Raw genomic sequence first — 18,328 nt, forward strand, 5'->3', positions numbered from 1 at the left:
CACTTGCACAGAGCGCAGGTACTTGTGCAAGTGCACTTCACATCCAGGTGGAATACATCCTTGGCGAGGGGCAGCCAGGTCCAAATGGGAAGCAGCTTGCCGTCCTCTTCCTTCCACCCATGATTAGTGGGGTTGTTGACAGGCATCATGAACCTTTGGGCTGTTGTCCAGATGCTCGCTTGGAAGACGCTCCTTTTGAGATGTTGATCCAAAGCATCACTCGTTGGGGGAATTCTCTGCACGTCCCGAGTCTTCTGTGAGAACACCCTCATTCGGACGAGGTCAACGTCATCGTCCTCGTTTGACTCATTGGAGTACAGCCTACAGACACAGTTCGTTGCCACTTCTTTCAGCCTTGACGATGTTTGGAATGGAGTGTCGACGATAGTTGCAAATTCCTCCATGAGGGAGGGCACTTCGTGCATCAACCTGCAGCAGTATCGCTTACCCTTAAACTTGAAGGAAGACGTGCTGTCTGATCCAGTGAATGCGTGGAAGAGGGCCATGGCCTTGCCCGTTGTCGTGCCCAGGTTTGGGGTGATAGTGTTCAGGGAGATCATTCTGGTTGTCTTTCCCGCTTTGAAGGAGATCCAGATTTCTGCGGCCGGAATCGGAGCCTTGATGTGATGGAAATTACTCAGAAGGATTACGACAGCATCTGTATCTCCAGTATGAACCATCCCAAGTGACGATGTTTGGAGGGCGTGGGGGAGATGTACTAGGACACGAGTGTCAGCTTCCTCATGGTTGCATTGATCCATTGGTGAACTGTTACCAACATGGTGGACTTGATCACCTGCAGTGATGTCGACATCCTTGTCATCTGGGAACTGTCCTTCTGTTATCTTTCTTGACAGGAATGAGAACAGTTCCTTCTTGTTATCAACGTTACCCAGAAACTTCTGCCAATTTACTGGGATTTTGGCAGTACCAGATACGCGTTGTCGGGTGCCTGTTCCTCGTTTTTCCCTTGTGCCTCCTTTGATTGTCAGTGCACGATACTGGTCCCAGACAATGTCTACTCTTGTCGATCTTTTCAAGTCGTGGCGAACTCTTGGGCAGACTACCTTGTCGAAATATGAATCAAAGGTGTTTCCTTGGACAGTTGTACCAGGAAGTGAGTGTATCAGTACTCCACCGTCAATAACAATGAAGTCGTAAACATCTGGTGCAACTAGCTCGTCGACAGAAATGGCGCTACTCGTACTGGCTTCCACGATGTATACCAACAAATCTGACTTGGTACAAGAGTTGAGGGACCCTTTGGATGACAACGCAGGTGGGTATGGGGAAGATTCGTGACAAAAAAAAATCCTCCAAATCCCCCCACCCCCCCAATTTTTATTTTTATACGAGTGCTTGACACTCGCACCAAAATTGTTTTATAGGCCCTTACCTTCAAATTGGGACTGAAAACGAAACTTTTGCATAAATTTGAAATGACTGAGTGTCCGGACACCCCACTATGAAGAGTTTATGTTTTGTATCCCACCGATAGCCTGGTTCTGCATCTGGACAAGAGCCTGAACCAAAATCTAATTGGTTTGTTCTCGTCACCTAACCAACCAACTCGTCCAGCAAGTGTTGTCATAATCTATCCACATCATTTTGAAATATATATCGTTTAATGGCTCTCTCTCAATGGTGAAGAATTTAAAAATATATCAGATCCAGATCTTCACCAAAATCGAATGTGTCTATGTCACACAACCGACCTGTCCACCAAGTTTCGTCCGAATCCATCCATAACTTTTTGAGATATCGTGCTCACAGACAGACAAGCAGGCAGGGGCGAAACATAACCTCTGTCCATATTCGTTGGCGGATGTAATAACGTAGAGAAAGTGCAGGGAATAAAGTAAATTTAAAAAAAAATCAAGAGAAAATATATTACACATGAGCTCCTACTGCAAAACTTTAAGTCTTAAATAAAGTTGTACAAATGCCACAAAAACCCAACCAGCACGGTGCTGCGCCCCGGCCCGGGCCTGCTGGACCATATAGCAGACACCCTAATGGCACGGTGCTAGAAGCCTGCAATCCTGACAAGTGGGTCGTGCACCGAGCACCCAAGCAACATGGTGCTGTAACCCAGACCAGGTGGGTCGTGCAGAGGGCACCCAAGCAACATGGTGCTGCACCCGGACCAGGTGGGTCGTGCACCGGGCCCCCCAAACGACACCGTACTGCATCCCGGACCAGGTGGGTCGTGCAGAGGGCACCCAAACGACACGGTGCTGCAACCCGGACCAGGTGGACCATGTTCCCAAAACTTTGGTCACAACCCCCAATGTTAGAAAAATGCCAGCAACGCATTCCAAATTGAAAACGAGCGAGATAACATCCCCGTAACGATCGACTGCGGTCCTCACCGTTTGTCTCTGGCGCTGCGGACCACCCGTTTGGCATCATCTTCATCATCGCTCAACAAGAACGGCCTGTGGGGGACGAGCCGGAGGGAGCACGGGTTAAGGGTGTCACTGATAAACTAGACCCGGAAGACGATTCGCCATCACAACAAGTCCCGATAGGTCCCGACAGGACAACATGACGGTGCTCTCACTGCTTGGGAGCCCCCTTGGTCGCCGCAGGCTCCTGTTCTCCGGAAGAGGAAGATTCGGTCTCGCTGTCCGAACCAGTGGCGAAAAATCGAGACATCGTGGAAACTGGAAACAGAATATTATAATAATAATAATAATAATAATAACGTGATACCAAAAAATGTTTTAATGTTAATGTTTTTTTATGCATTTTAATTTTAATGGATTAAAGGATAGGGAAATGTTGATGAATGATGATCGTAGTACAAACGGCATGTAGCTGACAACTTGCTAAGGGGCAGACACAGACGAGACATTGTTGAACAAGAGCACAGAGCACATGCTTTATACTATATGTCATATTAACCGCCATCCGGTCGTATTTTAATTCCCATGATTTGCGGGGAAAATGGCAACAAAAGAATAACAATAATAAACCCGTTTTGTGACCATTCCCGCCTCAAGTTACAATCAGATTCACACACACCCGGAGAAGCGTTTCACTATCTGTTCGGTTAATCGGAATAAGTGAAGGATTAAATTGAGACTGGGCAGACGAATGAAGTTAAAAAGATAACGAGACGCGGTGAGGAAAGGTCATCTGTGAGTATGAAGTTCCGAACAAACCACAAACACGGGCATACTCACACACCCGTCAGAAAACGCACCAGGCCACAGGCACTAGCCGAGAGAGAGAGAGAGAGAACACGTGGTCTAAACAGGATCAATAATGAGAAAGCAAAGCGAAGCAAAACAATTAAGTAGGAAGAAAACTATTACATGTTCTCGCGAGGACTTTAACATTAAATAACAGTTATTTGCGTTTGTTGTAAAATTTGCATTTTCAAGCGGCTGCGCTGTGTTTATACACCGCTCGACGCAGGCAGCGCGATTACTCGAAATTCCAGTGATGTGAATCGATGCAGGATTCGCTTAACTTCGGAGCACGTCCTCTTATGCTTTTTAACGTTTTATTAGTCCCCTACCGGTGCACACCGGAGGGGACTATAGGTTTGCACGCCGTCCCTCAGTCCGTCAGTCCGTCAGTGTCAGTCCGTCAGTCTGTCAGTCCGTCACGCAAAGAACAGTTATCCGGACTTTTTTTCTAAACGCTTAATGCGAATGATTTCAAACTTGGTACATGGTTTCCTCATGATAAGTTACAGAGCAAGTTCGAACTTCACGACGTTTCGATCATTTTTGACAAAGTTATGGCACTTTGAACTTTGGGAATTCTGATAATTCTGATGATCCTTAACTCCGTGCCATTTAAAGTTTTAATTTCCTTTAAAAAAGATTTTCTCTGCAATAATTGGACCGATTGAGATCAAATTTTCACCGTAGGACGGACTCGGTCTGTAGAATATTTTAATGGTAATTATGACGTCACAGGTCACGTGGTTCTGGCACCATATTGTTTTTCGTGAAAACACGAAAACCCCTTTTTCTCTGCAACGGCTGAACAGATCGAGGCCAAACTTTGCAGGCAGAATCGCATACCCACGACGAACAAAAAAGTCAGCGAGCATGACCTCATGCGTCACATGGTTTCAGAGTTATGACGTTTTTAAGCATGAACCTTTAAAACCGAGCTCCTCCCTCATTTTTGATCCAATCGAGGGGAAACTTCACAGATCTGTTCAGCATGTCAGTCTACTAAAATGTCCTTTTGGAATTTGCGATAGGGCACGTGGTTTGGTAGATATCGTTAATTAAACGAAAATATTTTAAAAATGGATATCTTGGGCTGCCGCTTCCGGTCCGGTCTGGAGAGGACGCTGGCGTTACTTGTTCGCCGCTTCTCCGACTGGGCCATTGTACATAGTTTGCTTTTCTGGTGGTCGTGGCGGATTTTTGACCGTTGGGTCTGCCCTCTGCTCGGTCCCGGCTCTGCTCCTGGCTTCGCCTGCCCGGCTCCTCCACTGTTTCCTCAGGCCCGCTCCCGTTGTTTGCGGCGGTGGCTGTTTGCCGCTGTGGTCTTGATTAGCGGCTGCAGTCGTTTGCCGCTGCGTTTGCCGCTTTGCCTCCTCGACCTTGGCCTCGTACTCGTCCCTTCGCTCCTGCCTGGCATGGCTCTGAGGTACTCCGCCGCAAGGCTTCTTCTGCTCAATACCCGCTCCACCCCATCATGCATCTCTGCCATCAAATCAAATGGACTCCTCCGACGACCCAGGTACATTCACCGTGGCTCCAGTCGTAAGTTTGTTTATTTGCAATCAGGTCACTCCATCCCCGTCCTCTGGTCGGCTCAGCGCACTCTCACTCTTCGTCCCAGCGCACCTGGTCACAGCAACGCACACGATCGCACCTCCTGCCTATGAACCCTGGCTAAATCACCTGAATTCATCCCTGCTGTTCAAAACAACATCAAGCTCACCCTGTTCAACACCCGGTCCCTCAACAACAAATGCCTCATCCTGAACGAATACATCCTGGATAACAAACTGGACTTTCTCTGTCTCACCGAAACCTGGCAACAACCTCTGGACTACTACACACTTAACCTCACCACACCCAATGGATATTCCTACGCCAATAAACCACGCTCGGAGGGCCGAGGTGGTGGAATTGCCGTTATCCACCGTCAAGACATCAAGACCAACCTCATCTCCATCTCATCTGCTCCATCATTTGAACACCTGGCTTTAAAACTCTCGGGTCGCACGCAGTCAGTCATGGCTGTCGTCTACCGCCCTCCCAAACCACACCCATCATTCCTGTCTGACTTCTCCTACTTTCTGACCCAGCTATGTTCCCTCTCCCCCTCAATCCTCCTCCATGGTGATTTCAATATCCACATGGACTCCACTGACTCCACAATAACCACTGACTTCACTGATTTACTCACCTGCTTTAACCTCACTCAACATGTCGACTTTCCTACCCATATCCGTGGTCACATTTTGGACCTTGTCTGCTCCACTGGATTAAATTTGCACCATCTCTATGGCTCCGACCTCACCCTCTCTGACCACTTAGCCATCACTCTGACCATCAACATCCCCGCCCCAACACCAAGGCATTATCGCACAATCAACTTCCGTAAGCTAAACGCTCTTTCACCTACCTCATTCTCATCCACCCTCTCTGGAAAAATGTCCACTTCTCCCTTCGTTGACCTCTACACCCCTTCTGACCTCACTGACTACTACAACCACACTCTCTCCTCCTGCCTTGACCAGCTTGCGCCTGTAAAAACCAAAACAGTTTCTTTCACCCATTCTGCTCCCTGGTTTACCCCTGAACTCCACCTGATGAAAACTCGTGCTCGCCAACTTGAAAGACTCCGCAATAAAACGGGTCTCACAGTTCACTCCCAAGCCTACAAGGACCACCTACAACACTACAAAGATGCCCTCTCCCGCGCCCGCTCTGCCTACTACTCTCAAATTATCCACTCTGGCTCCGGAAACCCAAAAGCACTCTTCTCGACAATAAACAAACTCCTCCGCCCCCTGAACACCACCACCCAGTCATTCACAGTAGACAACTGCATCTCCTTCCTCTCTTTCTTCCAACGCAAAATTGACAACATCTACAACAGCTTGACCACCGCCGCACCCACTCCCCCTCCAACCACCTGCCCCCCCTTGTCCTGCCATCCCCTGTCTCGGTTCTCCCCAATCTCCCCTACTGACCTCTCTGAACTCCTCATAGGAATGAAAACTGCCACCTGCACTCTTGACCCCATCCCCTCCAGCTTTGTCAAAGCCTCCCTCCCTGCTCTCTCTCCACTTATCATTGCAACAATAAACTCCTCCCTGTCTACAGGCATCGTCCCACCTTCCCTCAAAATTGCTGCTGTTACCCCCATTCTAAAAAAACCTGGTCTAAACCCTGACACCCTAAACAACTTCAGACCCATCTCCAACCTACCCTTTCTGTCAAAAGTTTTGGAACGCGCTGTAGCCACTCAACTCAAACATCATCTCTCTGCCAATAACCTGTATGAAACATTCCAATCCGGATTCCGCTCCAACCACAGTACTGAAACTGCTCTCCTCAAAATCACCAACGACCTTCTCCTCTCCTCTGACGCTGGCAACCTCAACATTCTCGTCCTCCTCGACCTCAGCGCTGCCTTTGACACCATCGATCACACTATCCTCCTCACCCGACTTGAATCCACCTTTAACGTTACCGGCACTGCCCTCTCTTGGATTAAATCATACCTCTCTGACAGATGCCAGTTCATCTCCATCAATAACTGCAAATCCCCCACTGCTCCCCTCCCCCAAGGTGTCCCCCAAGGTTCAGTTCTTGGCCCCCTCCTCTTCATCCTTTACCTGTCCCCGCTCGGTCACTTAATCCACCGTCATGGTCTCCAATTCCACTGCTTCGCCGATGACATCCAGCTTTTCATCTCCACCAAGTCCGTCTCCACCGACACCCACTCTATCCTGACAAACTGCATCACTGAAATAAAATCCTGGCTTCAAATCAACTTCCTCAAGCTTAACTGTGATAAATCTGAAATAATCATCATTGGCCCAAAAACGCTCACAAAATCCACCCATAACTTTGCCCTCAACATCGACGGTATCCCAGTATCCACCTCCCCTCACATCCGGAATCTTGGCGTCATCTTTGACCAAACCCTTTCCTTCGACAAATACACTAAACAGATCACAAAGTCAGCCTTCTTTCACCTGAAAAACATTGCCCGTCTCCGCTCATCCCTCTCCTCCACGGCTGCAGAAACCCTCATCCACGCCTTCATCACCTCCCGTCTGGACTACTGCAATAGCCTCCTCTATGGTTCACCCTAAAAAATCACCAATAAACTCCAATACATTCAGAACTCCGCTGCCCGTCTACTCACCCATTCCCGGACCCGTGACCACATCACCCCCGTCCTTTACAAGCTTCACTGGCTCCCCATCCCCCAGAGAATCCAGTACAAAATCCTCCTCTTGACATACAAAGCCCTCCATAACCTGGCCCCATCCTACCTGGCTGACCTCCTCTCCAGACACACTCCCACCCGCAACCTCCGCTCTGCTGGTACCAACCTCCTGACCCCCTCCATCCGGACCAAATTCAGATCCTGGGGGGACAGGGCCTTCTCCATCGCTGCTCCCACCCTCTGGAACTCACTACCTCACACCATCAGAGACTCCTGCTCACTCACCACATTCAAAACATCACTAAAGACCCACCTGTTCAACACTGCATTCAACATTCAACCCACAGCATTTAACCCCTGACTATCTCTTCTCCTTCTCCCTCCTTTTGCTTTAAATATTTCCCTATTGATTCTTGTCTTTTTGCAATTGTTGTTTTCATGTGTTGTTATGCATTATGTTTGCCACTCTGTCAAAGCGCCTTTGGGCTTCTGGAAAAGCGCTATACAAAATAAATGAATTATTATTATTATTATTATTATCTCTTGAATCGCTAGTACCTCAGACCGTGAGTTGGTAATTATATAATTCACACAGTGCAATACGTGCAGGCTGCTCCACGGAGCGACCTTGCGGGCTTATCAACGAGGCGAGGCGTGACACACGTGTCTCAGCATACCTCAGATCAAGTTTGAAAACCAGCATCAACCGTGCATAAATTTGCATATTCGATCATTTTTGACAAAGTTATGGCACTTTGAACTTTGGTAGGGGACATGTATTGCAGCGCAATACTCAGAATGCTTGTTATAATTATTACCCTGCGCCCGCGAAGCGAAATTCAGGGTTAAGCATTCGGGTACATATGTACGTCGTACGTGCGTGTCTGCATTTAAAAAATTCATTTTCTCGGCAACCGTTGGTCCGATTGACATGAAATTTTCACTATAGGAGGGCCTCCTCCTGTAGAATATTTTACTGAATACTATCATGTCAAAGGTCACGTGGTACGGGTGCCATCTTGGAAAAACCAAAAAACTTTGCACCTCTATATCTCAAAAACCGCTGCACAGAAATAATTGAGACAGGTCTCATTGCAAAGAACTCGCTATGCCAAATAACATATGTGAATGATGACGTCATAGGTGCCGCTGTTATGACGTCATAATTCGACAAGTAAAAAACTTTATCCGATCAGGATGAAATTTATTGAGCATCTTTTTGGTATAAATTGATGCAGAAATAAAATTATAATGACGTCGTAGGTCACGTGGTTCGGCCGCTATATTGTTTTGAGTGTAAATCCTGAAAAACGACTGAAATCCAATTTTCTCCAAAACGACTGAACAGATCGAGGCCAAACTTTGCAGGCAGAATCGCATGCCCATGACGAACAAAAAAAGTCAACGAGCATGACGTCATGCATCACATGGTTTTGGAGTTATGACGTTTTTAGGCATAAACTTTTAAAACCTAGCTCCTTCCTCAGTTTTGATCCTATGGAGGGGAAACTTCACAGATGTGTTCAGTATATCAGTCTATTAAAATTACCTTTTGGAATTTGCGATAGGTGACGTAGTTTGGCAGCTATAAATAATTAAACGAAAATATTTATAAATTTATATCCCTTGAACCGCTTGATTTATCGACGTGAAACTTTATATTATATTAGAGGTAATGAAGTGTAACAACTGTGCAAAATTTCAAGATGATTGGATGTACGGTCTGGAAGCTAGAAGTTGTTATTGCGTGAAGAAGAAGAGTCCTCTGGAGTGGGCATGAAATTAATTATCACACTGCACATGACAAGCAGGCAAAGTACGGAGCGACCTCACGGGGTCATTTTGACCTCAAATAAAATTCTGATTTCAGATTTGTCAATCGCTGAGGTATATCAACACAAGACCAAAACAGATTTGGCGAAATTCCGACGATTTTTGACGAAAATATAACATTTGTGTCTGCATTTCAGTAAAGTAAAGTGTGTGCCGTGTCAGCATTTAAAAAATTGAAACGTGGCTCATTGTGAAGAACTCCATATGGGGAATAGGTGTTGTTAATGATGACGTCATTGGTGCCATAATTATGACGTCATAATTCGACAGGGACAATGCTTAGTCTGATCAGTTTGAAATTTATTGAGCATGATCTATGCAACAATTATTCAGAGAATATAAATTGATGATGTCATCGCTCACGTGGTCTGGCAGCCATATTGGATCAAAAAAAAGAAATGTTCAAAAATAGAAGAGTTGGCTCACACCAAGTTGACTGCGCAGGGTAAGTATTCTATGAATACCATCTAGTTATTATTATTTTGCCACAGGGTAAGTATTCTATGAATACCATCTAGTTATTATTATTTTGCGGCACACCAAACCAAATTTTACCGTGTAAATGGGTATTATATTTTCATCACCCACTGTGTCAATGGAATTAGGAGTAAATCACCTTTTTCCACCTAGGTCCTAGATGAACAAATTGTAACTAATGTAGTGCCTTTAAAATTATTTAAATATTTCAAATGGTTTCCAAAATATTTTAAACAATTACCGGTATAAATATATTAATTTGAGGGTTTTTATGAAAGAAAATCCTCATTACCATTCAGCCAATAAAGGAAATTATAAACTTAATGTTTTTCAAAACACTTCTCTCAAATACGTCATCAAAGGGGAACCCAAACACAAATTTTTTTTTTGAAAACCATTGAAAATCATTAATCACAGTCTAATTTGAAGGGAAATTTCTTGAATTTTTTTTGAATTTTTGTCACTGATAAACACATAATACCCCATAATGTGAAAGTGGATTTTTTTTTAGAATTTCTTTTACAAAATAATTAAAAATGTTAAACAAAAAGTATCCCAAATAGTTGATCATTGCCCCAAATAAAGATAACTGAAGTACAAAAATTGGTCTGCCTGAAAAATATTTAATGTACTTGTTACAACACTGAACGAAATATTTACATGTGCCTTGTGTTCATGGTTATAATTCAATGTGGCAGCTGGATCGAGTTGAAAACAGCTGCCACAGTTTTAAGTCACAATAAAACAAAAGTGTCCCAAATACACCCAGAAAGGCCAACAGTCAGACTGTGGCAATTAAGGCACAATATCTTGCTCATCAATGCCAGCTTCATCATTTGGATCTGGAACTAAAACTAAAACATGTCAGAAATCAAGTCAATTAAGCTGCCAAACTGACAAGTCACAATTGAACACAAGCTGTCCAGAACAACGGGCAGAACTGCCAACGCACTTAGGCTGTGGCAGCTTACGCACGATGTCTTCCAGTTCAAATCCTGCTTCATCCTTTGGGTTTGGAACAAACACTGGGTTGTCAGATCCAACGTTTCCAGCAACCTTCTGCAGGAAGACACCTTCAAACTGAAATTCCTCTCCATTCAGTACATCAACCCGAGCAATGTAATGCACAAATCTTGATTTGCCAGCACATTTGCCCGAGCTTTGCTCGGAGCGCTTGAAATGGCAGCACGGCAAGGAATGCTCCCCGGGGAGTGGAGATGGTACACCCAGTGTGGTGGAGGCTCGCAATGTATCCAATGACCGGGGTAATAATATGGTATTCTGTAAGCGCTTTGAGCCTTTGGGGAAAAGCGCATTATAAATGCTAATTATTATTATTATTATTAAAGCTGAAATGTCTTGAGTCAATAAGTATTCAACCCCTTTTCTATGATACTCCAAATTGAGCACAGGTGCATACAATTTCCTTTGATCATCCTTGAGATGTTACTACAACTTGATTGGAGTCCACCTGTGGCCAATTCAATTGATTGAACGTGATTTAGAAAGAAACACACCTTTCTATATAAGGTCCCACAAATGGCAGTGCATGTAAGAGCAGAAACTCTACCATGATATCCAAGGAACTGTCTGTAGAACTCCGAAATAGAATTGTGAGGAGGCATAGATCCGGGGAAGGGTATAAAACAATTTCTAGAGTGTTGAAAGTTCCCAAGAGTACAGTGAGCTCCATCATTAGGAAATGGAAAGAATATGGAACTACCCAGACTGTTCATAGAGCTGGCCATCCGACCAAACTGAGCAACCGGGCAAGAAGGACCTTGGTCAGGGAGGTGACCAAGAACCCAATGACCACCCTGGCAGAACTACAGAGTTCATTTGCTGAGATGGGAGAACTTGCCGGAAGGACAACAGTCTCTACAGCATTTCACAAATCTTGGCCTTATGGAAGACTGGCCAGATGTAAGCCACTCCTGAGAAAAAGGCCCATGACAGCACACCTGGAGTTTTCAAAAAGGCACATGAAAGACGGAGAGCATGAAGCAAAAGATTCTGTGGTCTAATGAGACGAAATTAGAACTCTTTGGCCTGAATGCAAAGCACTACATCTTTTTTTTTTTTTTTTGTATACAAGATCGAGGCTCGTGTAAGAGCTAACATGAGACAAAAAAACCCAAAAAACAAACGGACACATAAGACGAAATAAAGGGAGCAGAAGACAAGATGGGGAGAGAGGGGGAAGCACACAAGTACAACATGTGAGAGCAGGGACATCGGGAGATCTGTGGGAGGTAGAGGGCTTGGGGGGAGGAGGCACGGGAAGGGGGGAGGGGGGGGGGGTTGGGAGAGGTATAAAAAAAAAACATGGACACTGCTAAGAATTCCAGGAAAGAAGTCGGTATTTCAGAAAAGTGGATCTGGGGTGAATTAACGGGGGTAGAAAAGATCAAGGTTTTGGATGGGGGAAGATAAGAGATGGTGGTGAACAGCTGTTTTAAAGACCTGGAGGGATGAGTGGGATTGAAGAGAGTGAGGGAGTTTGTTCCAGAGGCGGGAGAAAAGAGGAATGAAAGAGTGAAGGTGAGCAGAGAGTCTTGATTTTGGCAGTTTCACCAAAAGAGGGTTGCAGGCAGATCTTGTGTGACCTGTAAGAGTACTTGGGTGGCAGAGCATAGACAGGGCTGGGGGGCGGGGGGGGGGGGCTAGGCCAGAGAGGAGTTGGTAGAAGACAGAAAGACCACCAACCCTGCCTGCGGTGAGTGAGTGAAAGGCCCTCACAATCAGCTTCATCGCGGGAGATTCCAATGATTCTGAAAGCTTTGGTTTCAACAGCGTGAAGCCGAGCGAGGTGTGAGGCAGGAGCACCAGCCCAGAGGGGAGAGCAGTATTCCATTGAGCTGCGGATGAAAGCCTTGTATGTGGTCAGGAGCTCAGGTGTGCCAAGGAAGGACTTCACACGACGTAGAATGCCCAGTTGGCGACTGGTTTTTTGGATCTGGCGGAAACCGAGTACAGCTGATTACCCATCTAACACCATCCCTAACGTGAAGCATGGTGGTGGCAGAATTATGTTATTGGGATGCTTTTCAGCGGCAGGGACTTGGAGAGTTGTAAGTATAGACGGAACAATGAATGGAGCCAAATGCAGGTAAATCCTTGAAAATAACCTGCTTCAGAGTGCAAAAGACCTTAGACTACACCGAGGATTTACATTTAAACAGGACAATGACACCAAGCATACAGCCAAAGCAACATTGGAATGGCTTCAGAAGACGAACGGTAAAGTCCTTGAGTGGCCCAGCCAAAGCCCAGACTTGAATCTCATTGAGAATCTATGGAAATGCCGGTGTGTATCCCGGTTTAGAATAGGTACACCGTATCCCTGCACGTCTTAAGAGGCGACTAAATGGATGGCGTCAGGAAGGGCATCCGGCCATAAAAAAAACATTGCTTCAAAAAGGGAGCCATGATGATTGTCATGGAGCCTGCAAGGCTAATCCCCGCTCTCGCAGGGAAAATGGCCTTAAAATGGAAAATCTGTGGAAAGATTTGAAGATTGCTGTTCACCGACGCTCTCCATCCAACTTGACAGAGCTTGAGAAAATCTGCAAAGAAGAATGGGAGAAACTCCCCAAATCGAGATGTGCAAAGTTGATATAGACATAAACAAGAAAACTCGAAGCTGTTATCGCTGACAAAAGTGCTTCTTTGAAGTATTGAATACTGTACTTCTATAAATTTGATATTTCTGTATTTCATTTTTAATTATTTTGTAAAAAAAAATTGAAAACAAAATTCCACTTTGACAATGTATTATGTGTAGATCAATGACCAAAAAAATCTGAATTTAATCCATTTAAAATTCAGGCTGTAACAAAACAAAATGTGAAAAAGTCAATGGGTGTGAATACTTTCTGAAGGCACTGTAATTAGTATTTGAAATACCAAGTTCAGCATTAAAATGAATATTTGAATACTGTACAGGTAGGAAATTAATATAGTCGGACCGAAATTAATATCATTAATATAGTTCGCGGGGGATACATTCCTGGGAAATCCGCGGATAGTGAAACCCATGAATATTGGAGCATTGTTTCAATTTAAAAGGGGGGAAAGGTTCCCGAGTCGTAAAAATCCATGAATAGAGAGGACCACACCACGAACGGCGAGGCAAAATCCGTGAATGGTGATGTTTAACAAAAAGGTTTCACAAAAAATTGTGAAAAAAGTGAAGGGGTTGAATACTTTCTGAAAGAACTGTACGTACAATAAAATGCCTCCAAACTCATTGGGTGGCACTTCACCATGCTGCAAGACAATGACCCAAAACACACTGCCAATGCAATCAAGGGGTTCATCAGGGGAAAACTGGAAGGTTTTAGACTGGCCAAGTCAATCTCCTGATTTAAATCCAATGGAGCAAGCATTTCACTTTCCGAAGAGGAGACAAAAGTTAGAAACCCTCCCAAAAATATACAACGGAAAATGGCTGCAGTAAATGTTTGGCAAAGCATCTCAAAGAAAGATACTGAGTTTGGTGATGTCAATGAGTCACTGGCTCGATGCAGTTATTTCATGCAAAGGATATGTAATCAAATGGTAATTATTATACTACTTTAATTTATTTTTAGTTAATCTGTTCCAATACTTATGCTTAGCTAAAATAGGGGGACTGAACACAAAAAGTGATATTGTTTCTACAATTGTAAACAAGATTCTACAATCTCTGGGCTCTGTCCCCCAAATATTCCTACAGGTCGCACAAGATCTGCCTGCAACCCTCTTATGGTTAAACTGCCAAAATCAAGACTCTCTGCTCACCTTCACTCCTTCATTCCTCTTTTCTCCCGCCTCTGGAACAAACTCCCTCACTCTCTTCAATCCCACTCCACCCTCCAGGTCTTTAAAACAGCTGTTCACCACCATCTCTTATCTTCCCCCATCCAAAACCTTGATCTTTTCTACCCCCGCTAATTTCGGTCCCCTTGTGTTTTATACTTCCCCCCCCCCCCCCCATTCCCACGCCTCCTGCCCCCAAGCCCTCTCCCTCCCACACTTCTCCCTGCTCTCAAATGTTGTGGTTGTGTGCTTCCCCTTCTCTCCCCATCTTGTCTTCCGCTCCCTCTTTTTGTATATTTTGTTTGTCTGGTTGATTTGTTTGTGAAATAAATGTTAGCTCTTTCACGAGCCTCGATTCAGTATACAAAAAAAAAAATATATATATATATATATATATACAAAGACATACCAATAATTAAAAGCTGACCTTCTGTACTCATGGCCTCGTATTCATCTTTTGATCTCAAATCCAAATTTCTTGAGTACATAGCAATAATAACAAATTTGACTTCACTGTTCCAATACTTATGGAGGGCGCTGCATATTGTATTAATGCGCCATACTGTTGTTGTCTTTTGTATTCAGTACATGGTTGAGGCTCGTTGCAGAGCGTCGGTACTGCTGAAGCAGTTTTACACGTTTGTCACAGGATATTTAACCGTCGATAATTTGGCGAGGAATTTTTGTAATCTGTTCAGGATATCGATAACTCACCTACTCTTCGGGAAGGACACTGTGGGATATTTTACGTCCATCAACTACTGTTACCAGGTGGGTCGCCCAGTTTAACACCCAGCCAAAGGACGGCACCCACATTGATGAATCACAGAATGACTTGATGTGCGCTTTTGCTGTTCGATCGAAACTTGTACAATGTGTTTTATTGGCATTCTTTATAATACTCAACAGACATTTTTTCCCACGTTTACCTGGTCCCTGGCTCTCTGTGCTGAGCCGCCCACATGGTACCGCGAGGGGGCAGCAGAGACGGACGTTACGATGAGAATATCCCCCGAGAGCACTGCAAAGATGCCTGGTAAGGTATAATGTACCATCATTCGGTACCCACGAGATGACACCTCGACACAAGGGCTTCTTTGCTAGCACTCAGGCTCATGGTACATGCATTATTTTATTGATTTTTTAGGTCATCTCATCACAATTCTCAAAGAGATGAACTTATAAAACGGGTCGTGATGTCCGGATGTCTGTCCATCTGTCCGTTTTTTTTACTATTTTTACTCCTCCCTTATCACCTGCCAGATTGTTCTGAAACTTGACACATGAATACAAGGCAGTAGCCTGCACAATGGCCCATGCTACAATTTTTCAATTTCAAATCATGGGGGCTCCCAGGGGAATTGGGGATAACCCCCCAAACTTTGGATCTCTACTTGTCCCTTATTTACAAACAGATTGCTCTAAAATCCGATACAGCCCTTCTACTCGATGGTCCGCAGGATCGCTCAGTCTTGCATTTTTTGATTTCACATCAGGGGGTCAGAGAGGCTCCAGAGAGTTTCCCCCAAATCAGCAGAGGTCTGAACTACAACCTCAAAAAGCTGGCCGTCAGCTCACAACCAGGTCATGCCAGGGTTGGGTGAATTAATTTATACATATCTATTTCCCCGCCTGTAAATCCTCCAGTGATCGTCATGGTCCGACCCTGCGTGGACCCTGCTATACCGCTTGTTAACCCATGAATGGGGCATCAGGGCAGTGATCCATAGTCTTGCCCTATTGGGACCTTCCTATATCGCATGTTAATCCATTAACTCGGCAAAGTGAACCGGCGAGCAGGATGTGTCGTGTCGAGTTTGCCATCTCTATAATTGAGTCATGAGAATGGACCCCGGACAGTCCCCATTCCATTACAGAGCACTGCCAAAGCAGCCCTCAATTGGATTTTGGGATTTAGTCAGGGCACCGCCACAAACACAATGGCATCCTCTTTTCTATTGAGGCTCCATTAACCTGTTTCACCAACTTAGCACGCCCTACCTGGACCCTGCTATATCACATGTTAACCTTCCCAAGATGAAATCCCTTCCCGAGAAGCACCAATATGACAATAGGATGCTAATTTCGTTCTTTTAACCATTTATCCTGGTCTCTTGGATGTCAGTTTCAGACTTAGGCTGCTATTCTCACACATTGAACATTCCATGTGTGAGGTTATATTAGAAGTCATTTGAGTGGCAAAGAAAGGAAGGCCGCATAAGATGGTATAAAGTCTCATCGCGCGTGGCCCTACGACTCCAGGTCTCGCCCTTGCGTGCATCGGCCTTCCGTGAGGAAATCGGAATGCCAGCGGGTGGTGGGCTGTCAGTGGACGGGGGTTGTGGGGTGGGGGTCGTGTGTTGGGAGGGGAAGAGGATTTGGGAAAAGCTGGACGGAACTGGGTTGCTGCGCGGACATTTGATATCCCTCAAGGTTACAAGAGATGGAGAGAGGAGGTCTATGGCTTAGGAAAAGTGGCTTTGGCTTTAATTAGTGATGTGATTAATTAGTTTGATGACTGGTGAGGAAAGTATGGTGGTTTGGTTTGGTTTACAAGGACATAGTCACAGAAGGAACAAGGAAACTTGGGTATAGTGAGGCTGTGTGGACCTCGGTATAGCCACTTAACCGAGTGTTCGGTCCAAATACAAGGCCCATCAACTAAGGCCAAGACTACAACTCGTAACGTGTTATATCAAAATTTGTACTGACAGATTACTAACCAATTCCAGTCAATCAAAGTAAAAACCTGGTCACAAAGGCATGGATTCCCAGTCTGATGAGCAACTTCTGTATTCAGACTCAAGGTCCACTACATTGTGATCCATAGTTTTACCATGATTGTACCATTAGATAGATATGTATGTGTGTATCAGGGAGCGGAAACAAACACACCAGTCGGTTAAGAGAAAATGGAAAATGTTATGAGAGGTTTATGCTAAATCCAGCTTAGCCCCGTGGGAATTGCAAGAAGGAAGTGACAAGAGAGAGGTAAGAAGTTGGGTACGGTTTGGAGGGTGGGGAGGCTTCCATCGGACAGGATTATGACAACAGTCTGATGTCCAAAGATTGGAGTCTGCATTATGACATTTGATGCCCATGCTTGTGAAATGGTGCAGATGGAGTTCAGTCTAAAGTGTCTGTATCACTGATTGTTATTCTAAGTTCACTCATCTGAAAGGTTTCTCACCCAACACCTTATCTTTGTCAATTAACCCCTTACCAATCCAAACTATAGTTAACTCCTGCTCACCAATCCAAACTACCAGTAAACCTAAGCCTCGACAGAGAGTGCGACAGGTAAACACCAATGACTGGAATCCGCTTCAGCGATGATAGAACCACGAGATCTTTTCTGTCCGCTGCTGTTTCCTTGATCTCACTGACTCACTCTGTCTCTCACTCACCTTCCCCAGGGTCCGAATATCCACATTTGCTCTTCCTCATCTGTCAACACTCAACAGATGTTGCTATTCAACCCCACATCCCCGTGTTTTTCACTCTGCGCTTTCTTCTTTTTTCTGACCTGTTTCTCCTTGTTTATGGCGATACACTTTCAGATGCGTATTTCTTTATGTTGCCTTCTCCGCCAATGTCTTTTCTTGGTGATGTAACTTCTGCAGTGATAGTTGATGTAAATTTTAGAATGTTACATGACAAAATTGTTAACTTTTTGCGTAAATGTAAAAAGGCGATTTGTCTTGGTGATCAGAATAAATAAATTTGTGTACAGAGTCAAGGCTCGTGGAAGAGTTTGCTGATGAAGTCCAAAAAAAGTTTCCAAGACTTGCTTGAAATATATAGTCTTACACATTTCCTATTCAACAGGAAG

General features: G+C 44.8%; 1 protein-coding gene across 3 annotated transcripts in view; it reads right to left on the reverse strand.

Moving 5' to 3' along the window:
• LOC137425293 (eukaryotic translation initiation factor 3 subunit C) overlaps positions 1 to 3,330 on the reverse strand; it is a 67,808-nt gene extending 64,478 nt beyond the window's left edge. The window contains exons 1-3 of one of the 3 annotated variants that reach the window (XM_068113561.2): positions 3,189 to 3,330; positions 2,564 to 2,666; positions 2,373 to 2,438 (exon numbers count right to left, since the gene is read on the reverse strand). In XM_068113561.2, the coding sequence (XP_067969662.2) occupies positions 2,373 to 2,438; positions 2,564 to 2,658 (161 nt within the window). In that variant the 5' untranslated portion in view covers positions 2,659 to 2,666; positions 3,189 to 3,330. The remainder of the gene's footprint in view (positions 1 to 2,372; positions 2,439 to 2,563; positions 2,667 to 3,188) is intronic. The other 2 variants (XM_078776462.1, XM_068113562.2) reach the window with 2 other exon arrangements.
• Positions 3,331 to 18,328: the final 14,998 nt, after the last annotated feature.

This window comes from Myxine glutinosa, chromosome 4 (genome assembly GCF_964187855.1).
Source record: "Myxine glutinosa chromosome 4, kmMyxGlut1.1, whole genome shotgun sequence".
NCBI classification, from domain to species: domain Eukaryota; kingdom Metazoa; phylum Chordata; class Myxini; order Myxiniformes; family Myxinidae; genus Myxine; species Myxine glutinosa.